The following is a 24,413-nucleotide window of genomic DNA, read 5'->3' as shown; positions in this document are numbered from 1 at the left end:
CAGAACTAACTGACTGAACGTCAAGGGTGCTGATCACATGTGCAGACAGCCTTGGGAGCCAAGAATGCTTAACAAAACATGAGTTTAAAAAGTACACGGCTGCCAATTATCAAGCCCAAAACAAACAATGGCCAGCCTTGAGAGCACACATACACAGATATTTATTTTGCTACTGATGCTAATTTATTAATATCTGCACATCAGGGAACTCAAGCATGAGTAGATCAAACTCCCACGTTTACCCTATTCATACTGGTCCAAAGCTGACCATTTCTGCATATATAATTAGAACATTAGCATCGCACATCACAGGAACAGGCCCTTTGGCCCACAATGCCTATGCCAAACATGATGCCAAGATAAACTAACCAAGATAAAGTAAATCCTCTGGATAAAAAAAAACATTCCCTGCAAGTGTAAACTGTAGATGGAATCTAAGGGAGTGTTACTGATTTTATTATAAGGGGAATAGACTTCATACTAGAGGGGTTGTGTAGGAAGGAACTGCAGATGCTGGTTTGGCCTAAGATAGACACTAAATGCTGGTGTAACTTAACAGGTCAGGCATTATCTCTGGAAAAAAGGAATAGAGGATGTTTCGGGAAGAGACATTTCTTCAGGTTGAAACATTTCAACTCTCCTTCCCATGGATCTCCTGTGATAGCTCCTCTCCAGCTATCACAACCCAGCCTTTGTTGTCATTTCTACCCTTCTGACCCCAAAGAATCATCCATCCCTCCTTACCTAGATCTGCCAGCTCTTACTCTGCGCTGCCACCTTCTATACTGGCCAGCTCCTCTCCACTTTCAGTCCAGAGGAAGGGTCTCTTGTGGAGCTGAGTTCAAGATCAGATAAGCCATATTTTTATTGAATGGGAGACCAGGTGCAAGTCATAAGGTCTATTTAGACTTTGGACTTTATTCTAAACTTTAGAGATACAGCATGGAAACAGACCCTTTGGCCCATAATGTCTGTGCTGGACACGATACCAAGATAAACTAATCTCCTCTGCATGTATGTGATCGACATCCCTCCCTTCCCTGCATATTCATGTGCCTATCTAAAAACCTCTTGAATGCCACTATCGGGTGCTCTATGTAAGAAATCTGAAACATTCTGATTTGACTTCTTGCAGGGCCATACAGTTGACCAAAGTGGATCTTACACCCAACAGGTCCGAACTGTCCAGCTCCCGCAGTACCCTGGTATTCAGCAGGCACAGGTAGGCAATTTCAAAATGAGATTTGCTCTCGTCATTGTGCTTGGAATGGTAACATCAATCGATTATTTATGGATCACCGCTCCCATCTCATCATTGCTCACCTTTTCCTATCTGTTGAAAGCATCAATTGGCTCCAGGGTCCTGTTTACAATCACTTCAGGTACTTAGTCATAGAGAGTAAAAGAACCATACAGCACTGAAACAGGCCCTTCAGCCCAACTTGTCCATGCTGACCACGATGCCCCATCTGCACGTCCCATTTGCCCACGTTCGGCCCTTATCCCCCTAGACCTTTCCTATCCATGTCTCTGTCAAAACCCGGAGAAATCCTACGCAGTCACAGGGAGGACGTGAAACTCCTTACAGATAGCACCCGTAGTCAGGATGGGGTTTCTGGCACTGGAAAGCAGCAGCTCTTCTGCTGTACCACCATGCTGCCCCTCAGCATTGTAGCGCATCAGTTCCAGAGACAAAGCCCAGTGTCCACAATGGGGTAGAGGTGTAGCAAACAGTACGCCAGATTATGGAGAGTACACTGGTTTATGAGATACTGTATTGTTTTTTCATACCTTTCAGCAAGACCTTTAATTAATAGAAGTGGAAATGTTTCTTGAGTATCAGTGAAGACCATGAGAAAACCAGATTACAGAGCCTGCTTTTCTCTGCAAATGTAGCAATAAAGAATAAAGAAAGTCTTACGTTCTATCTGTCACGTTTTCTCTCTGTCCCGCCCACTCCCCTGCCCACTCCCCAAAACGTCACCCATTCCTTCTCTGCAGAGATGCTGCCTGTCCCGCTGAGTTACTCCAGCATTTTGTGTCTACCTTCGATTTAAACCAGCATCTGCAGTTCTTTCCTACACAATAAAGAATAAGATATGGCTTTAATAATAACATGTCCATGTCCAGATTACACAGTTCCTACTGAGTTCTTTCTTTCTCTGCACGGATTCCACTTGAAACCTCATTAACTCTGTACTTGCATTCAGTTTAGTTTCAAGATAGAGCATAGAAACAGGTCCTTTGGCTCACCGAGTCCACGCCGATCATCAATCAGCCGCGCCCACTAAAGTTCTATATTATCCCACTTTCACATCCACTCCCTGCACGCCGGGGACAATTTACAGAGGCCAGTTAACCTGCAATAACGCATGTCTTTGGGAAACGCACGTCTTTGGAAACAGACTCAACACACAACCAGCACCCAAAGTCAGGATCAAAAACTGGGCCTCCTGCGCTGTGAGTCAGCAGCACTACCAGCTGCTCCACTGTGCCACCCTGATTGTTTTTCACCCAGTTCCCTTCGAAATAAGCCAATTCCTAGTCCCTCAGAATCAAAAGGTTTGGTTGTTTTAATTCATAGTCCCCAGCTTTGTTTTGTTTTAATTCGTCCTCGGCACATACTTTGCAGACATCTTATATTACCACACGAGCACCAAACTCTGCATTCAAAGCTTATTTCCATTGATTTACACTTCGGAAGTGGAACAGACTCTCACGGATGCTAAGGCATAGATTTAGAGCACGCATAAAGGATGAATTTCAATCCCAGAGCACTGTGGTTGGACTACAAGCCAAGAAAGAACAATTTTGGACGTGTAGTTAGGATCTGAAAGTGAACTGCCAGGGATCGTGGTGGAGACATATTCAACCACAGTGTTCAAGACAGAACTGGATATGTATCGGAAAGGAAAGAATTTGCAGGAGCATGGGGGGAAGGCATGTCCCAGATGGATTGCCCTAATGTAGATCCAGTCAAAGTTTATGCCGAGCAAAGCACAAAGTGCTGGAGTTTCTCAGCGGGTCAGGCAGCATCTGCGGAGGGAATGGACGGTAAATATCTCTAAAGTCTATAGTCTAAAGCATGAAAAGTTAAATGAGTAACTCACGAACAAAACGAGATAACTATTGAACCCAGTGGGAGAACTAATGAACCAAATGGGCAATTAATTATGACTGTGAGTCTATAACTGGGAAAGTATTAGGTGGAAAGGAAAGGTAGTTAATTTCCCTAGTTGTGAAATTGGTCTGAGATTTATATGGAGTGGGTGACACTGTTCATCTTGACGGACTATTGCAGAGCCAAAATGTTGAGGTGTCACTTTACTCAATGCTGCCTGACCGACGGAGATTTTCCAGCATTTTCCGATTTTGTATGGACATTCATTTGTTATTAATCTTGCCTTGTGCAGGCCCTGCCTCATGGATACACTGCATACAGCACTCAGATGTCTCTGCAGCAGCAGGCTGGTAATAGCATGCTGTCGCCCAGCTACAGTGCCAAGCCATACCAGGCTGCCCTTTCTAACCCGGGGCTGATGGACCGCATCAGGCAAATGCAACAACAGCCCAGTGGCTACATACACCAGCAAGCCTCCCCCTACCCACCGAATCTTCAGGGCACCCAGCGGTAAGTGTAGCTTGTCACTTGGCATTGTTGTACTTTTTCCTTAACACAGCAATTTTATCCCATTATCACAGTTGCAAAGTACTGCAAAAGTCAAAACTGCCCAGCAGTTTGCAAACATCAGGGCAGCACAGTGGCGCACCGGTAGAATCACTGCCTAACGTCGCCAGAGACCCGAGTTCAATCCTGACTATAGTGCTTGTCTGTACGGAGTTTGTACATTCTCCCTGTGACCACCTGGGTTTTTTCCAGGTGCTCCTGTTTCCTCTCACATTACAAAGATGTACTGGTTTGAAGGTTAAATGGCTTCTGTAAATTGCCCCTAGTGTGCAGGATAGACCTAGTGTACGCAGTTCGCCGGTCAGTGCTGAGTTTGTGGGCCGAAGGGCCTGTTTCCACGCAGTATCTCTATACTAGGCTAATCATCAAATTTCAACATTATCATCCATATCCATGATGCCCTCAACCTCCCCCCCCCCCCCCCCCAAACCGCAGTGACCGGCGTTCATGTACGGCCTCCAGATTTCCAGTGGACACAGCGTGGTCCCTCTCCAGGGACATGTGAGCACAGACGTAGGTCCAGAAGAGGAGTAGGAAGCCGACTCAGGCACAGCCCTCGACTGCCCGCTGTCTTGAGTCTTGAATGGCCATCTTGGCCAGGCCTAGGACCAAACCGATAGGGAAATTCCACCCCCACCATCCGAGCCTTTGTACTGGGTGACCAATGATCAAGAGCGTGGGACTGAAATGCAGTCAGAAACCTGAGGGGTGGCACCTTCAGATACTCAAACAGGGGCTGAAACCCTTAACATTCCATGTACACATGGAACACGGTCTCTTCCACCGCGCAGAAGTGACAAGCGACTGGCGAGTCCGCGAACCAACTTAAATATCTATTACACACCACTGCTCTGTGCAACATTCGCCACCCCAGGTCCCTGATACATAGAGGGCGACGCTGCCTGATCTACTGAGTTGCTCCAGCATTTTTTGTCTATCTTCAATGTAAACCAGCATCTGCAGTTCATTCCTACACTACTCCAGTGATGTATTGTGTTGGGTGCATTAATCATATTTGCAATGTTCTCTGAACACAGGCTCACCCATCAACCTCTGCAACAGAGCACTTTGATAGCAGCCGGTCTTGACCATGTGACGTCAAGCCCCCATGCAAACCTTGGCGCAGTACAACTCTCACAAGAACAGATGCGACAAAGGCAGCAACAACTGCGACAGCAACGACTCCTACAGGTGGGATTCGGTATCGCAAACCCCATTTCGGTTTAGGTCTATAATTGGCACATGTACCGAGGTACAGTGAAAAGCTTTGTTTTGCACGCTATCCAGTCAGATCAGATATTGCTATAAATACAATCAAGTCAAACTCATGTACAATAGGTCAAGCAATGGGAAAGAAAACTAAACTGCTTCCAATCCATTCACATCCTTCCTTAAATAGGAAGATTAGTACTGTACTGAGTACAAAAATCAGTCTAAAGATGGGTCCCGACTGGAAAAGTCACCTATCCATGTTCTCCAGAGATGCAGCCTGAATCGCTGAGTTATGCTGGCACTTTGTGTCCTTCTTTGTAAACCAGCACTTGCAGTTCCATGTTTCTGCATCCATACAGTTTTGTACACAGACCTCAGGAGTGCAGAAACACTATATTTTGCACCCTGGTGTTTTTCCCAGTACACTACCTTTAGATTTAGGCTTATTATTATCACGTGTACTGAGGAACAGTGAAAGGCTTTGTTTTCTATGCTTTATCCAAACAGATCAGATATACCCTCCGTCAATACAATCAAGTCAAACACAAGTACAATAGGTAGAGCAAAGATGAAGATACAGAGTGCAGAATATAATCCTCAATACAGAGACAAGGTCCAATGTCGGTTAGAGGTGAATCGGACAGTACCCTAGCTTATAGAAGGACTGTTCAGAAGTCTGCTAACTTAGGGGAGCACAGGGGTATAATTCTGCATTGTCAAACTTGTACCTTGCAACCCATTTCCTTAGACTTTAGAGATAAAGTGCGGAAACAGGCCCTTCAGCCCACCAAGTCTGCGACGACCAGTGATTACCACGTACACTAACATTATGCTACACACGAGGGACAATTTACAACTTTTTGCCAAAGACAATTAACTTACAGACGTGCATGTCTTTGGGATGTGGGAAGAAACCAGAGCACCCGGAGAAAACCCACACGGACACAGGGAGAACGTACAAACCCTGTGAAGACACCACCCAAAGTCAGGATCAAACCCAGGTCTTTGGCACTGTAAGGCAGCAACTCCACCACTGCGGCACCCTTCCTTTGTTTTAATGGGGAAACAAATCTTTTCATTTGTTGAAAAATCTTAACATACGCTGAAACCTGGAACATTTGTTGTCTACATAATTGGAATAATGACATGGCTCTAGACCCAGAGCTCTTTCGTAAAGCTATGCACCAATATGGCATATGACCTTTAAAATTTTTAAAACATGATTTCAAATGTATAGAATTTGTAATACCCCAAAAAATTACAAAATGTTTAAAAAATAAAATGTATTAATTAAATTAGGCGGTCAGACCTTTGAACAGCTTAAGCAACGTCTGGTGAGACAATCACCATAGATACCAGCAAGAAGGAACGAGACGCATACCTGAACATTCTGTCTACTAAATAGCACGGACCCATCCTCCCCTTTCCTACGTTAGTCTACATAAGACTTAAAATAAAAATCACTTTACATTGAATATTTAAAGATAGCAATCAAAGTGTGTAAAATATGGGATATTTTCCATTTTCATTAGCCTGCTTTCTCCCCTTCAACCTCCAGTTAATATTTTGAAATAGCTATATAGTCGTCGAAAATCAAAGTAAATATTGACTTTAATTGCACAGCTGATTTTCCATAAGTTAATCCATCCAGCGAGCATATGGTAACCCGAAAGATTTGGCAAGCAGTTTTCCACACAATGGTATCCATTGGGTTTCGATTCATGGCATGCTGCCTTATCATCTATGCCAATTTTAACTTTAACTAGTGAATGTATTGGGCCAGATGGGTACAAAAGAAGGTGGTATCGTAAATATTGAAGATTGTTGTCAAAAATTGCAGCAGGATCTTGATCCGTCGGGCAGGTGGGCTGATGGAATTTTATACAGAGAAATGTGAGGCATTGCATTTTGGGAGCGCTAACATGGGCAGAACCGAAACAGTGAACAATAGGGTTTTGGTGAGTGTTGTGGAGCAGCAGGATCTAAGAGGGCAGGTACATAATTCCTTAAAAGTGTGTTATTTTGCACACTGATTGCTATCTTAAAATATTCAATGTAAAGCGATTTTTATATTAAGTCTTATGTAGACTAATGTTGGAAAGGGGAGGATGGGTCAGCGCTATTCAGTAGACAGGGTGGCAGAGGAACTGAAGGAGATTCACATGAGACAGGAAATGGTGTTGGGTCGACTGATGGGACTGAAGACTGATAAATTCCCAGGGCCTGATAGTCTGTGTCCCAGGATACTTAAAAAAGTGGCTCTATAAATCGTGGTTGCATTGGTGATCATTTTCCAATGTTCTATAGATTCAGGATCAGTTCCTGTGGATTGGAGGGTAGCTAACCTTGTCCCACTCTTTAAGAAGGGCGGCAGAGAGAAAACAGGGAATTATAGACCAGTTAGCCTGACATCGGTGGTGGGGAAGATGCTGGAGTCAATAATAAAAGATGAAATAGTGGCACATTTGGATAGCAGTGGCCGGATCGGTCCGAGTCAGCATGGATTTACAAATGGGAAATCATGCTTGACGAATCTTCTGGATTTTTTTGAGGATGTAACCAGGATAATAGACAAGGGAGAGCCAGTGGATGTAGTGTACCTGGACTTTCAGAAAGCATTTGATAAGATCCCACATAGGAGATTAGTGGGCAGGAGATTTAATAGAAACCTTAGGGGTAACTTTTTCACAAAAAGAGTGATGGGTGTATGGAACGAGCTGCTGGATGAGGTTGTTGAGATCGGTACTATCGCAACGTATAAGAAACATTTAGACAGATACATGGATAGGACAGATTTAGAGAGATATGGGTCAAATACAGGCTAGTAGGACTAGTATAGATGGGACATGATGACTGGTGTAGGCAAGTTGGGCCGAAGGGCCAATTACCATGCTGTGAGACTCTATGACAATGAGATTAGGTCTGAGGGGCATTTTAAACCATTCCTCGTTATATAACCATATAACAACCATATAACAATATCTCACATCTACTGCAGAATCAGGCAGGTGTAAAGTGGGAATCCATCCAAGACTACAGCCTAATCCATTGGCTGGGTTAAGTTAACACAGAACACACAACAGTACATCACAGGAACAAGCCCTTTGGCCCACAGTGTCTCTGCTGGACATGATGCCAAGCTAAACTAATCTCCTCTGCTGCATGTGATCCTGCCATTCCCTGCATATCCATGTGCCTGTCTAAAGGCCTCTTTAATGCCACTGTCACCACCATTCTTGGCAGCACATTACAGACACCTTCCACTCTATGTGTAGGAACAACTTGCTCTGCCCATCTCCTTTAAACTTAACGCTCATACCCTAACTTTGCCCCCCTCAACTGAGTTAAAGTATTATTATTGTATGTTTCTAGTTTTTAGTCTAATGGAGAAACGATAACTCAATGAGAGTGGAATTACCATGACTGTACACTTTTACTAACTCCAAAGATGTTTATGGGGTGGTGGTGGAGGTAGATATGATTGTGGTATTTAAGAGACTTTTGTTTAGGCACATGGATATGCAGGGAATGGAGGGGTATGGATCACATGCAGACAGGTAAGAGTTGTTCTTGGCATCGTGTATGGGCCAAAGGGCCGTTTCCTGCACTGTACTGTCCAATGTTCTGTGGTTACTGGGGATCATTTTCCTACTTATTCTGGAATAATATTTGGAAAATAATGTATTCCAATATAAAGAATTTCTCTTATTTCCTCAAGTGTTGTAAAAACAACTCCTCAGAATTTCTCCTGTTGAAATTCAACTTCAGTTCAGTTTTTAGTCCAGTTTAGAATTACAGTGTGGAAACAGGCCCTTCGGCCCACCGAGTCTGCGCCGACCAACGATCACCCATACACTAGTTCTACCCTACACATTAGTGACAATTTACAGAGACCAACTAACCTACAAACCTGCGCATCTTTGCAATCCCAGGTCTCTGGTGCTGTAAGGTAGCAACACGACCACTGCGCCACTGTGCCGTCCCCCAAACCTTCCAGGCATGAGAAGTGTGAGATCTTATTATTGGCTCTTTGTACTTTAAATATCACCTGTTGATTTATTGTCTGATTTTCACAACTATGAATTATGAAAATGTTTGGGAAAATAACATTAGAAAGTCTGCATGACCCAATGGTTGCACAGGGAATTGGAACTAAGTGGAAAGTACTCTTACAATAACTGATTGTTAATAACTTACAATAACTCTACAATAACTGGTGCTCCCTGATTTATAGATGCAACAGCAACAGCAGCAACAGCAGCAACAGAGTCAGCAGGCACTGGGGATACAGGCGGTTCAGACACAGCAAGCACTGGTAAGCAGCCAATTAAATATTTCTATGTAGAGGTTTCTAATTGTCTGTCCACTGAGTTCTGGCAGAGTCGACCTTTTTGCTGCAGTTTATTTGACGGCACAATAATTGCAAAAAAACCTGTTTTAAATTTGTTTTTTTTCCTAAACCTCTACCTGTACAAAGTTTTAATGATGAAGATGAGAGATCAGATTCAAAGCTGGAAGCCACAGAGTGAGTTCGTTCCTTTAGACTTCAGAGATGCAGCGTGGAAACAGGCCCTTGAGCCCACCGAGATCGCACCAACCAAGGATCACTAGTACACTAGTTCTATGTTATTGCATTTTCGCATCCAGGCTCTACACACTAAGGGCAAATTTACAGAAGCCAATTAACCTACAAACCTGCACTTCTTTGGAATGTGGGAGGAAACCGGAGCACCCGGAGGAAACCCACGCGGTCACAGGGAGAATGTATGAACTCCGCACAGACAGCACCCACAGCCAGGATTGAACCCAGGTCTCTGGAGCTGCAAGGCAGCAACTCTACTGCTGCCACAATGTGCCGCTCACTTTTTCTGATTTGATTAGACAGCACGCAAACAAAAGCTTTTCATCATATCTCGGTGCATGTGATAATAAACCTGAACCTGGTGACTACATTATGTATCATGTACAATGTGCATTGTTCATCGGTTCATAAGGGATAGGAGCACATAGGCCATTTGGCCCATCAAATCTACTCCGCAATTCAATCATAGTTGAGCTATCTTTCCCTCTCAACCCCGTAACCCCTGATACCCGTACTAATCACAAATCTATCAATCTCTGCCTTAATAATATTAATTGACTTGGCCTCCACTGCCTTTGTGGCAATAAATTCCACAGATTCACCACCCTCTGACTAAAGAAATCCGTTCTCATCTCCTTCCTAAAGGAGCATCCTTTGATTCAGAAGCTTTGGCCTCTGGCCCTTGACTCTCCCACTAGTGGAAACATCTTCTCCACATTCACTCTATCCAGGCACTTCACTATTTCAACAAGGTCCCTCTTAATCCTTCTGAACTCCAGCAAGTACAGTCCCAGTGCCATAAAAAGCTCATCATAAGTTAACCCGCACATTCCTGGGATCAATCTCGTAAACCTCCTCTGGACCCTCACTAGCACCACCACATTCTTCCTAAGATAGACACAAAATGAGGGAGTAACTCAGCGGAACTTGCAGCATCTCTGCAGAGAAGGAATGGGTGACGTTTCGGGTCGAGACCCTTGTTCAGACTGATGTCAGGGGAGTGGGTGGGACAGAGATAGAATGTAGTCGGAGACAGTTAGACTGGTGGGAGAACTGGGAAGGTGGAGGGGATGGAGAGAGAGGGAAAGCCAGGGCTATCTGAAGTTGGAGAAGTCAATGTTCATACCACTGGGTGTAAGCTACCCAAGCAAAATTTGAGGTGCTGTTCCTCCAATTTGTGCTGGGCCTCACTCTGACAATGGAGGAGGCCCAGGACAGAAAGTTCCGTTTGGGAATAGGAGGGGGTTAAAGTGCTGAGCAACCGGGAGATCAGGTAGGTTAAGGTGGACAGAGCGGAGGTGTTCAGCGAAACGATCGCCGAGCCTGCGCTTGGTCTCGCCGATGTACAGGAGTTGACACCTGGAACAGCAGATACAGTAGATGAGGTTGGAGGAGGCGCAAGTGAACCTCTGCCTCACCTGAAAAGACTGTCGGAGACCTTGGATGGAGTCGAGGGGGGAGATAAAGGGACAGGTGTTGTATCTCCTGCAGATGACCAGGGAGTTGCGGTGGGAATGGCCTCTGCGGAAAGCAGAAAGGGGTGGAGATGGGAAGATGTGGCCAGTAGTGGGATCCCGTTGGAGGTGGCAAAAGTGTTGGAGGATTATATGTTGTATGCGACGGCTGATGGGGTGGAAGGTGAGGACAAGGGGGACTCTGTCCTTGTTACGAATGAGGGGAGGGGGAGCAAGTGCGGAGCTGCTGGATATGGAGACCATTCCATATCTATTATAGATGAGACCTAGTGAGAGCCTCATCTATAATAGAAGAGGGGAACCCCCGTTCCCTAAAAAATGAGGTTTCCTACACATCCTTCCTAAGATATTGGGCCAAAAAGTGCACACAATACTTCAAATGCGGCCTCACCAATGATTGTGGGACCAGCATTCTGGCAGGCAGGTTTGCCACTGCTACACTGGTGGTTTTAAACTGAATAAGGGGGGTGGGGTGTCGAATGGGCTAGTGGAGGATGGAGTTAAAGGGAAAGGGTTTCTTAAATGTGTGAGTGTAGAGACAGAGGGGTGTAAAATGAGGGTAGAAGCAATAGGTAGCAAGGTGAAAAGTAAAAGTGGCAGGCCGGAAAATCCAGGGCAAAAATCAAAAAGGGCCACTTTTCAACAAAATTGTATAAGGGGTAAGAGTGTTGTAAAAACAAGCCTGAAGGCTTTGTCTCAATGCAAGGAGCATTCGTAATAAGGTGGATGAGTTGAATGTGCAGATAGCTATTAATGACTATGATATAGTTGGGATCACGGAGACATGGCTCCAGGGTGACCAAGGCTGGGAGCTGAACATCCAGGGATATTCAATATTCAGGAGGGATAGAGAGAAAGGAAAAGGAGGTGGGGTAGCGTTGCTGATTAGAGAGGAGATTAACGCAATGGAAAGGAAGGACATTAGTTTGCAGGATGTGGAATCGGTATGGGTAGAGCTGCGAAACACTAAGGGGCAGAAAACGCTGGTGGGTGTTGTGTACAGGCCACCTAACAGTAGTAGCGAAGTTGGAGATGGTATCAAACAGGAAATTAGAAATGCGTGCGACAAAGGCAAAACCGTTATAATGGGTGACTTCAATCTACATATAGATTGGGTGAATCAAATTGGCAGGGGTGCTGAGGAAGAGGATTTTTTGGAATGTATGCGGGATAGTTATCTAAATCAACATGTAGAGGAACAAACGAGAGAGCAGGCTATTTTAGACTGGGTATTGAGTAATGAGGAAGGGTTAGTTAGCAGTCTTGTTGTGCGTGCCCCCTTGGGCAAGAGTGACCATAATATGGTTGAGTTCTTCATTAGGATGGAGAGTGACATTGTTAATTCAGAAACAATGGTTCTGAACTTAAAGAAAGGTAACTTTGAGGGTATGAGACGTGAATTGGCCAAGATTGACTGGCAATTAATTCTAAAAGGGTTGACGGTGGATATGCAATGGAAGACATTTAAAGACTGCATGGATGAACTACAAAAATTGTTCATCCCAGTTTGGCAAAAGAATAAATCAGGGAAGGTAGTGCATCCGTGGATAACAAGGGAAATCAGGGATAGTATCAAAGCGAAGGATGATGCGTACAAATTAGCCAGAAAAAGCAGCATACCGGAGGACTGGGAGAAATTCAGAGACCAGCAGAGGAGGACAAAGGGCTTAATTAGGAAAGGAAAAATAGATTATGAAAGAAAACTGGCAGGGAACATAAAAACTGACTGCAAAAGTTTTTATAGATATGTGAAAAGAAAGAGATTAGTTAAAACAAATGTAGGTCCCTTGCAGTCAGAAACAGGTGAGTTGATCATGGGGAACAAGGATATGGCGGACCAATTGAATAACTACTTTGGTTCCGTCTTCACTAAGGAAGACATAAATAATCTGCCGGAAATAGCAGGGGACCGCGGGTCAAAGGAGTTGGAGGAATTGAGTGAAATCCAGGTTAGCCGGGAAGTGGTGTTGGGTAAATTGAATGGATTAAAGGCCGATAAATCCCCAGGGCCAGATAGGCTGCATCCCAGAGTACTTAAGGAAGTAGCTCCAGAAATAGTGGATGCATTAGTAATAATCTTTCAAAATTCTTTAGATTCTGGAGTAGTTCCTGAGGATTGGCGGGTAGCAAACGTAACCCCACTTTTTAAGAAGGGAGGGAGAGAGAAAACGGGGAATTACAGACCAGTTAGTCTAACATCGGTAGTGGGGAAACTGCTAGAGTCAGTTATTAAAGATGGGATAGCAGCACATTTGGAAAGTGGTGAAATCATTGGACAAAGTCAGCATGGATTTACAAAAGATAAATCATGTCTGACGAATCTTATAGAATTTTTCGAGGATGTAACTAGTAGCGTGGATAGGGGAGAACCAGTGGATGTGGTGTATCTGGACTTCCAGAAGGCTTTCGACAAGGTCCCACATAAGAGATTAGTTTACAAACTTAAAGCACACGGCATTGAGGGTTCAGTATTGATGTGGATAGAGAACTGGCTGGCAAACAGGAAGCAAAGAGTAGGAGTAAACGGGTCCTTTTCACAATGGCAGGCAGTGACTAGTGGGGTACCGCAAGGCTCAGTGCTGGGACCCCAGCTATTTACAATATATATTAATGATCTGGATGAGGGAATTGAAGGCAATATCTCCAAGTTTGCGGATGACACTAAGCTGGGGGGCAGTGTTAGCTGTGAGGAGGATGCTAGGAGACTGCAAGGTGACTTGGATAGGCTGGGTGAGTGGGCAAATGTTTGGCAGATGCAGTATAATGTGGATAAATGTGAGGTTATCCATTTTGGTGGCAAAAACAGGAAAGCAGACTATTATCTAAATGGTGGCCGACTAGGAAAAGGGGAGATGCAGCAAGACCTGGGTGTCATGGTACACCAGTCATTGAAAGTGGGCATGCAGGTGCAGCAGGCAGTGAAGAAAGCGAATGGTATGTTAGCTTTCATAGCAAAAGGATTTGAGTATAGGAGCAGGGAGGTTCTACTGCAGTTGTACAGGGTCTTGGTGAGACCACACCTGGAGTATTGCGTACAGTTTTGGTCTCCAAATCTGAGGAAGGACATTATTGCCATAGAGGGAGTGCAGAGAAGGTTCACCAGACAGATTCCTGGGATGTCAGGACTGTCTTATGAAGAAAGACTGGATAGACTTGGTTTATACTCTCTAGAATTTAGGAGATTGAGAGGGGATCTTATAGAAACTTACAAAATTCTTAAGGGGTTGGACAGGCTAGATGCAGGAAGATTGCTCCCGATGTTGGGGAAGTCCAGGACAAGGGGTCACAGCTTAAGGATAAGGGGGAAACCCTTTAAAACCGAGATGAGAAGAACTTTTTTCACACAGAGAGTGGTGAATCTCTGGAACTCCCTGCCACAGAGGGTAGTCGAGGCCAGTTCATTGGCTATATTTAAGAGGGAGTTAGATGTGGCCCTGGTGGCTAAGGGGATCAGAGGGTATGGAGAGAAGGCAGGTACGGGATACTGAGTTGGATGATCAGCCATGATCATATTGAATGGCGGTGCAGGCTCGAAGGGCCGAATGGCCTACTCCTGCACCTAATTTCTATGTTTCTATGATTTATAAAGATTCAGCATTATATCTCGGTTTTTATATTCTAGTCCTCTCAAATTAATGCTAGCATTGCATTTGCCTTCCTTACTACCAATTCGACTAGCAAATTAACTTTTTGAGAATTCCTGCACCAAAACTCCGAAGTCCCCTTCCATCTCCGATTTCTGAACTCTCTTCCCCTTTAGAAAATTGACTACACCTTTATTCCTACTATCAACTACCATGACTACACGCTTTGCCACGCTGTATCCCATCTGCCACTTCTCTGCCCACACTCTCACCCTGTCGAAGACCTTCTGCAGTGTTCCTGCTTTCTCTACACTACCTGCTCCTCCACCTATCTTCGTATCTTCTGCAAACTTGGCCACAAAACCTTCAATCCCCTTATCCAAATCATTGTAGCTGCAAGTCCCAGCTACTCAAAAACAGCACCTGGTAAAGCCATCTTCTTCTTATCGAGTCCACACACAAGATTAGAAGTTGTTCAGCCAGAGCTGAACACACTTCTCGGCATCTGCACAATGGTGTCTGTCTTGCGCTTCTTGTGCTTCTTGTGCGTGGTGGTGGAAAGATTGGTTGAAACAGGGCCGCGACGTGAACGCTCTTTCCTTGGCCCCTGGTAAAGCCATGACCTTGATCATTGGAAGGAGGAAGGCAGAAGATGTATGGGACACCACCACCAAAGAGTTCCACCTCATCACTTACCTGACCGACTTGAAATATACCCTCTTTCCTTGAGCGTTGTTGGATCCAAGATTTGGATCACTCGAAGCTCAAGACATTGACTCACAAACACCTCCTCAAAGGAAGTATGAGGTGGGCAATTAATATTGGCCTTGACAGGAATGTGTATATCACCAAAATTAATAAATAGATACAAATTTAGGGGTATACATTCGTCATAGACCATGGAAATAGGCCCTTTGGCCTAACTTGCCCAAGCTGACGAAAAAACCCCATCTAAGCTAGTCCCATTTGCCTGTATTTGGCCCACATCCCTCCACACTTTTCCTATCCATGTACCTGTCCCAGTGTCTTTTAAATGTTACAGTACGTGCCTCAACTATTTCCTTTCATCAGTTCGTTCTATATACTCATCACCCTCTGAGTAAAAACATTGCCCCTTGCGCTCGTATTAAATCTTGCCCCTTCATGCCTTAAACATGGCTCCTCTTGTTTTTTTCCCCTACTTTTGGTATGGATCCAAGATATGTTTCAAGACTCTCTGTGCATTCACCGCATTTTTTCCCCTCATGATTTTATGCACCTTTAAGTACACATATTCATCCACATGACAATCTGAAATTTTACCTGAGTTTAGTTTAGTTCATTATTATCATGTGTACATCAAGGTACAGTGTAAAGCTTCTTTCTTGCATGCTATCCAGTCAGCGAAAAAAATTATACATGATTACAATCAAGCCATCCACAGTGTACAGATACAGGGTAAAGAGAATGATGGTCAGTGCAGTAAAATCCAACTTAAGATAGTTTGCACAGGTAGATGGAAGGTCAGGACCACTCTCTAGTTGGTGATAGGATGGTTCAGTTGCCTGATAACGACTGGGAAGAAACTGTACCTGAATCTGGAGCTATGTGTTTACAAACTTCTGTGTCTCTTGTCTGATGGGAGAGGGGAGAAGAGGGAGTGGCTGAGACGAGACTGGTCCTTGATTATGCTGGTGGCCTTGCCGAGGCAGCGTGAAGTGTAGATGGGGTCATTGGAAGGAAGGTTAGTTTGGGCAGCGTCCACAACACTGCAATATCTTGCGGCCTTGGATGGAGCTGCTCCCATACCATGCTGTGATGCATCCCGATGAAATGCTTTCCATGGCACATCTGTAGAAGTTGATGAGGGTTGTAGGAGACATGCCAAACTTCCTAAGCCTTCTAAGGAAGTAAAGGTTTTAGTAATGGCTGGAGTTATGAAGAAAAAGCAGAGAAGTGGGTTAGGTTGGTGCTTGGGGCCGAGTAGTCTCTTCTGGCAAGGACCATGTTATAATTCTTGGAAAACTATTACGAGTAATTACACTGAAGGTCCAATGGAGTTTCAGTTATTAAAACTATGATATCTTGGCTCTTCCTCACTTTGCAAGTGCCTACATTCTTCAACATTCAATATTTTCTACATTGGAAAATGCCAAGTTTCCTAGTGACAGCCTTGAACTGACTGCATTGAATGTTCAGGCAGAACAGAATATGGAGACTTCTTCTAAGTTATGACGCTTTCAATTCATCCTGGTAAGAGTGACTTTAGACTTTACTTTAGACTTAGTGATACAGCGTGGAAACATTTCCTTCAGCCCACCAACTCCACACCAACCAGTGATCACCCCGCATACTAGCACTATCCTACACAAAATTTACAATTTTACAGAAGCCAATTAACCTCCAATCCTGCACGTCTTTGGACTGTGGAGGAAACCGGAGCACCCGGAGAAAACCCACACGGTCACAGGGAGAGCATACAAACCCCTTGCAGACAGCACCCGTAGTCAGGATCAAACGTGGGTCTCTGGTGCTGTGAGGCAGCAACTCTACCACTGTGCCATTGTGCTGCCCAATGTTACTAAATGTTACTAAACCAGCCTCGTGTGTCAAGCATTTTGCTCGTTGTCGGTAAACCTAATAAAAATAAGGTTGGTACCATGCTGTAGACAATTTAATTTCACTTCACCTAGATATTAGTGACATTGAAATCACTGGATATTTTGGGTTTATTTCTCATTCCTTTCCATCTGAGGTTATGTTTAGTTGCCAGATTATGGGAAGGGATAAGGGATGGAACATTTTTTTGTGGGAAAACAATCTTACAATCAAAACTTCTTCCAAAAACCAATTGCAAAAATTACATTTTGTTTTGCGAACTACATTAAAGCCAGATGCTTTTTTACAAAAAAACAAGCTGTTCACACTTTCCTTTTCCAGGCCAAACATTTCACACTGCAGTAATCAGGAAGCTAAACACATGTCCTCCACTTCCACCCTCCCTAACCACTGCTTACCGACACATTCAGCATCTATAGGGAGGTTGTGGCTTAGATGGCAATTCAAACAGTCTTGCAGGTCATTGTAAAAAGCAGACACAAAGTTCTGGAGTACATCAGCAGGTCAAGCAGCATCTCTGGAGAATATTTGATAAGCGGTATTTTGAGTCTTTAGTTTAGTTTAGCTTCGAGATACTGGGTGGCAATAGGCCCTTCAGCCCACAGAGTCTGCGCTCACCCGTTCACTAGCTGGATGAGAGATGGGATGAGGCAAAAGTCCTGACCTGCTGAGTTACTCCAGAAATTTCTGTCTTTTCTGGCAAATGGAAGGTGGAGTAACTTAGCAGGCAGCATCGCAGGCAGCATCGCTGGAGAACATGGATATGTGACGTTTTGGGTCAGGATCCTTCTTCAGACATTGTAGAGGGGGTGGGAGAAGAAGCTGCCTGACCTGCTGAGTTACTCAGCACTTTGTATCCTACAGTGTATCGACCAGCATCTGTAGTTCTTTGTTTCTACAAGTGAAAGGTGGATTCATGTGAAGAGGTGTTTGTAGGGCAGTTGGTTGGACAATGGCCAGGGAGGGAAAGACAAGAGGTAGTGAGATTAGAAGGTAAGGAGAGAAGAGGCAAAAAGTTTCAAACCAGGGGAAGGAATATAGGTGGATGGGTAATGGAGGGGGAAGGGGAAAGGGAGAAATGTGTTGCATCCATGTAGGGCACAGGGAATAGAGGGGGTAAAAAAAAGGGGGGGAACGGTGGGAGATGTTTATAGGTAGTTACCAAAAATTGGAGAATTCAACATTCATACCCTTGGGTTGTAAACTACCCATGTATCTATCTCAATGATTTTTAAACGTTGCGATAGTACCTGCCTCAACTACCTCTTCTGGCAACTTATTCAATACGCCCACCACCCTTTGTGTAAAAACGTTACTCCTTAGGTTCCTATTAAATTAAAGAGGAAGAGATTGTGTGGGTTTTCCCTGGGTGCTCTGGTTTCCTCCCATATTCCAAAGACATACAGGTTAGTTGGTTAATTGGCTTTGGCAAACATTGTAACTTGTTGCCAGTGTGTACAATGGTGCTAGTGTACAGTGTAAGAGGATCTCTGGTCGGCGCGGACTTGGTGGGCTGAAGGGCCTGTTTCCGCGCTGCATTCTCTAAACCTCTATAAGATCACCTACACCCAGCAGTACAATCTGACAGGGTTGTATCAGATATCATGAGGTAGAAAGTCCCTTTGAGTGTTACCAGTAAACTGTGAATCACTTACTAGGCTTGTTTCTGTGCTGTATGACTCAACAATCTGCCTCTCTCTTTATGTGACTGTATAAAATTTGTCTGATATAATGCAAAACTCTTTGGGAATGGAATGGCTTGGCTTGTTAAACTTGGTGTACGAATGCCTGTGGTTGATCTTGATCTTGATCTTAATCATTAAGGAAAATATCAGCATTCAATTCTGTCTGACAAACATTCGCCAAAAATGATTGAATTAGATTTATCGTTGCAAAAGGAGAGAAATCTGGAAATTTGTAGCATGTGGTGAACCGCGGAGAGTGGCGATGGGATGTTTATTGTTCCGAATAAATGACTTGGATGGGTTTTCTCCGGGTGCTCCGGTTTCCTCCCACATTCCAAAGACCTATGTGTTTGTCGGATATTTGGCTTCGGTAAAAAAATTGTAGTTTACCCTTAATGTGTAGGATAGTGCGAGTGTACAGGGTGATCGCTGGTCAACATGGTTTCTGTGGCTCGAAGGGCCTGTTTCTGTGCTGTATCTCTAAAGTCTAAAGACTAAATCTAAAGTTTGAGGTAATGCACTTTGGGAGGTCAAATTCTAGAGTTAGAGCTAAATTATGGAGTACGTAGCAGGGACCTTAGAATCGGTGTGACTTTGGGATGTAAGGTGATAACTCCTTGGCAGTGGCAACACTGGTCGGAGAGGCCAAATTATGTATTTGCTTTCCTAGGCCGGGCCTCTCGTTTATCCTCTCATTGTAAGAAATGAGACATCATATTGAAGCTGTATGAAACACTGGTCATACTTCACTTAGAGTATTGTGTACAGTTCTGGTCCCAACAGTACAGGAAGGATGTGTTAGCAATACAAAGAATGCAGAAAAGATTCACCAGGAAATTAGGTCGAAACAAGGAACTGCATATGCTGGTTTACACAAAGGGCACAAAGTACTGGAGTAACTCAGCGTAACTAAAGTCCGATTAATGATAACCCGAGGCTCTTCAAAGAGTTAGATAATAGCTCAGGACGGCGCTCTAGTTGTTGGGAGGATGGTTCAGTTACCTGATGACAGCTGAGAAGAAACTGTCCCTGAATCTGGAGGTGTGCGTTTTCACACTTCTGTACCTCTTGCCTGATGGGAGAGGGAGAAGAGGGAATGGCCGGGGTGAGACTGGTTCTTGATTATGCTGGTGGCCTTGCCGAGGCAGCATGAATTGTAGATGGAGTCAATGAGAGGGAGGAGTCTAGAACTAGAGGGCTCAAGTTCAAGGTGAGGGAGAAGATTTTCAAAAAGGCTTTTGGCACTTCATCAGTCAGAGTATTGAGCATAGAAGTTGGGAGGTCATGTTGCAGTTGTATAAGAGGTTGGCGAGACCACATGTAGAATATTGTGTTCAGTTCTGGGCACCATGTTGTAGGAAAGATATAGTCAAGCTTGAAAGGGTTCAGAAAATATTTACGAGATGTTGCCAGGACTAGAGGATGTGAGCTACAGGGAGAGGTTGAGTAGGCTGGGTCTCTATTCCATGGAGCGCAGGATGATGAGGGGGATCTTATAGAGATGTACAAAATCATGAAAGGAATAGATTGGGTAGAGTCTCTTGCCCAGAGTAGGGAAATCAAGGACCAGAGGACATAGGTTCAAGGTGAAAGGGAAAGATTTAATAGGAATCTGAGGGGTAACGTTTTCACACCAAGTATGGTGGGTGTATGGAACAAGCCACCAGAGGTAGTTGAGGCTGGGACTATCCCATCATTTAAGAAACAGTTAGACAGGTACATGGATAGGACAGGTTTGGAGGGATATGGACCAAGCACAGGCAAGTGGGACTAGTGTGGTTGGGACATTGTTGGCCGGTGTAGGCAAGTTGGGCCAAAGGGTCTGTTTCCACACTGTATCACTCTATGACTCTATCTGACTGATGGGATGTTCAAACAGAGAGTGGTGAATATCTGTTACCAGTTTCCAAACGAGATGGTGGAAGCAGATACAAATATAAAGTTTCAAAGGCATTGGGTTGGAAGGGCATCGAGGAATATGGGCCTGATACAGGCAAATGGGATTAGTGTAGTTAGGAACCAGAACCAGCATGGACCACTATGTGCAGCTTTATGGTTATGGTGGGACTAACGTAGGTGAGACATCTTGGTTGACATGGGCAAGTTGTGCCAAAGGGCCTGTTTCCGTGCCATATGACCCTATGAATCGGTAAAATCCACTGTGCTACTTTATGATTACTTTACCATGTTGTAAGGAGATGCTGCTTGATCCGCTGAGCTACTCCAGAACTTTGTGTCCTTTTCTGTAAACCAGCATCTGCAGTTTCTTTTTTCTACATCTGACAAAGAATTCTTAGGAAGTAAAATAGTGCCATTGTGGTTTGTCCTCTCTGATGAATGAACTCTTTTTACGTTTTCTCATTTAAAGGCGTAACCTTGCATCCAGAAATGATAACAGTGCAGGTGTTTGAACTAAGAATCAGATTAAAAATATTAATTATTTAGAGTCATAGACTCACACAGTGTGGAAACAGGTCCTTCAGCCTAACTTGCCCACACCAACCAACATGCCCTATCTGCACTAGTTGCACTTGCCTGCTTTTGCCCCATATCCCTCTGAACCTGTCCTATCCATGTACCTGTATAAAGGGCCTGTCCCACTCTCACGACCTAATTCACGACCTCTGCCCAGTTTGCCCTTGACTCATACTCACAGCATGGTCGTAGGAGGTCATAGGTAGGTTGTAGGTAGGTCATGATGCTAGTCGTAGGCACTTGTGGCATCAAGTTGGTCGGGACGTTTTTCTAGCCTGATCGTGAATTAGGTCGTGAAAGTGGGACAGGCCCTTCATTGCTTCTTAAACGTTACGATAATGCCTGCCTCAACTACCTCCTCTGGCACCGTTCCATACACCCTGACTACGGGTGCTGTCTGTACGGAGTTTGGAAGTACTCCCGGTGACCATGTGGGTTTTCTCTGAGATCATCGGTTTCCTCCCACACTACAAAGACATACAGGTTTGTAGGTTAATTGGCCTGCTATAAGTGTAAATTGTCCCCAGAGCTTGTAGGATAGTGTTAATGTGTGGGGATCATTGGTTGGCATGGACTTGGTGGGCCGAAGGGCCTATTTCCGCACTGTATCTCTAAACTAAACAAAACTAATCCCACCACCCTTTGCGTGAAAAAGTCTCCTCTCAGATTCCTATAAAATCTTTCCTCTTTCACCTTAAACTTATGCCCTCTGGTTCTCGATTCCCCCACTCTGGGCAAGAGGTTCTGTGCATCCAATCAATCTATTCCTCTCATGATTTTATACACCTCAATAAGATCACCCCTCATCCTCCTGCGCTCCAGGAATAGAGTCCTAGCCTACTCAACTTCTGCCTATAGCTCAGACACTCGAGTCCTGGCAACATCTATGTAAATGTTCTCTGCTGCCTTTCCGACTGAATAAATTGTTTCTTTATCCTCCAAGTTTTCTAGGCAGGGTATGCAACAGACTCAGCAGCAGCAGCAAACAGCAGCGCTGGTCAGACAGCTACAGAAACAACTCTCCAGTAAGTACGAATGCACCCTGTATCTTCACCTTTGCTCTACCTATTGCACTTGTGAGTTTGACTTGATTGTATTTATGTGTAGTAGAAGTCCGCCACCGATTTTCTAGCACCCTTGCATCCAGAGCCTTGCTGTATTACCCGTTTTGCCGTACCAACAGAGGTCACGGCATCAAAGGTGGTCGGGATACCGGCCCACAAAGTCGTCCTCGGAAGTCGGCTATGGGAATGGATCTGCCGACTCCGGCTGGGCCGGAGTTCCAGAGCCCTGGCTGCAGGGGGCAAATTCGTCCCACCGATCGGCGTGGAGGTCCCGATGAGGTAGTGATCGGCCGCCTCATGATTTCAAGTGTGCTCTCGTAAATTTTGGCTGGATTAGAGGACCATCAGTTGCCGGAAAATCGGTGGTGAACCTGTATTACCTGATTGATTTGGATAGCATGCAAAGCAAAGCTTTTCACCTCGGTACCCGTGACAATAATAAGCCTAAACCTTTTCATACATGATTTTAAATTCTTGACGACTTTGCTCAGTAGGGACAAGCTGGTGGAGCTGCTGCTAAACAGTGCTAGAGGTCCCGGTTCCCAGGATTAGATCTATATTTCCAGATAATGAATCCAGACCTTGTTTGGATGTATGAAAATCCCAAATTTATAAGCCATCAAGTCAAATGTATTGTTATATGCACAAATACAGTATGGTGCTGGTACAATGAAAATCCTGCCCACAGCAGCACCCCAGGTACATAGACTGAGCACACTAAAATATAAATAATACATAGATTACACACGCATTCTGCAAGACAGTGAAAAGAAAGAATACTGTGCAAAAACAAGGGCGGCACAGTCATGCAGCTGGCCGTGCTGCTGCCTCACAGCACAGGAAACCCGGATTCATCCTGACCTCGAGTGTTCTCTGTGTGGAGTTTGTACGTTCTCCCTGTGACCGCATGTTTTCTCAGGGTTGGTTTGTAGGTTAATTGGCCTTGGTAAAAATGTAAAAATGTAAATTGTCCCTAGTGTGTAGGATAGTGCTAGTGTATGGGACAATCGTTGGTCGGCATTGACTCGGTGGGCCGAAGGGCCTGTTTCCATGCTGTATCTAAAATTTAAAGTCTAAATCCCATCCCTCTAACGTCAATGTCACGTGCAAAGCTTTCAATGGCTTGAGAGTTTAGCTAAATTCCAAGTGTTGCTTCACTGACTGTGATTCTTATGAAAACTTTGTTCTCTGCCAGGTAATCAGCCGCAGCAGCCATCAAACCCATACAGCCACCCTCCTCAGTACTGAACCTTGGAAAGAAGCACAGAACAGTCTGGGGAAAAATACTGGTGATTAGTGCACGCAACCAACCTCCGTCGGGGTTGATACGCTGGACTTCGCTGTCGAATGTTCCTCGTGATTTTATCTTTTTATTCTCATTTTTACTTTAGTTTTCCTTAAATTTTATTTTTGACATTTACCCCTGTGACGTAGCTGCTGTGAATAAATAATGTAAAGTGAGAGTAGATTATTTTATTTAAAGGGAAATTGAAGTTTTACAATGCAAAGTGTTTCTTGGATCTTGTAGGTCCTGTAGAAAGCTGCTGTTTTTTTTTGTTGCTAAAAGTCAATTTTGGTGCTTTAAGAGAAAACATTAAGAGAAAAGATCTAGATATAAATGGAATTTATTTATTTGTTAGCAAAGACTCTCTTCTGATGCACTGGACCAAAATAATGGTTTATATGAATGAATTTGACAGTAACGAGGTAAGTCTACCTGCAGAACTATGACCACAGATGACTTGGTCTTACCAGTGGTCTGAGCCTCTTAAGGACATGGCAAAATTGTTTGTTTAAATTGTTCATTTTGCCTAGATTTGTGATTTTACACAAGCACTTTTTAAGAGGAAAAAAAGTTTGTTAAGATAATAAAGCTATTTTTTCCTCTATAGAGTAATAATATTATTGTACAGCATCTCTGAACAGCTCTGTTGTGCGTGGCTGAGTTTGGTATTTCTATGTCACATTCTGGTCAAGAGGAAACAATGAAGGATAAAGAAACTGGTTGCAATTTGAAATCTAATAAAGCAACAACTAACATTGGAGAAAA

General features: G+C 44.2%; 1 protein-coding gene across 2 annotated transcripts in view; it reads left to right on the top strand.

The window, feature by feature from the left end:
* The window catches only part of med12l (mediator complex subunit 12L), a 586,849-nt gene extending 562,436 nt beyond the window's left edge, over positions 1–24,413 (top strand). For both annotated transcript variants that reach the window (XM_033031832.1, XM_033031831.1), the window contains exons 41-46: positions 1,136–1,222; positions 3,414–3,631; positions 4,726–4,879; positions 9,135–9,215; positions 22,243–22,324; positions 23,559–24,413. In XM_033031832.1, coding sequence (XP_032887723.1) covers positions 1,136–1,222; positions 3,414–3,631; positions 4,726–4,879; positions 9,135–9,215; positions 22,243–22,324; positions 23,559–23,611 — 675 coding nt within the window. In that variant the 3' untranslated portion in view covers positions 23,612–24,413. The remainder of the gene's footprint in view (positions 1–1,135; positions 1,223–3,413; positions 3,632–4,725; positions 4,880–9,134; positions 9,216–22,242; positions 22,325–23,558) is intronic.

This window comes from Amblyraja radiata, chromosome 13, assembly GCF_010909765.2.
Source record: "Amblyraja radiata isolate CabotCenter1 chromosome 13, sAmbRad1.1.pri, whole genome shotgun sequence".
Classification (NCBI taxonomy): Eukaryota; Metazoa; Chordata; class Chondrichthyes; order Rajiformes; family Rajidae; genus Amblyraja; species Amblyraja radiata.
The sequence above is the reverse complement of the archived record's forward strand: the minus strand, read 5'-3'. Positions and strand labels throughout refer to the sequence as shown.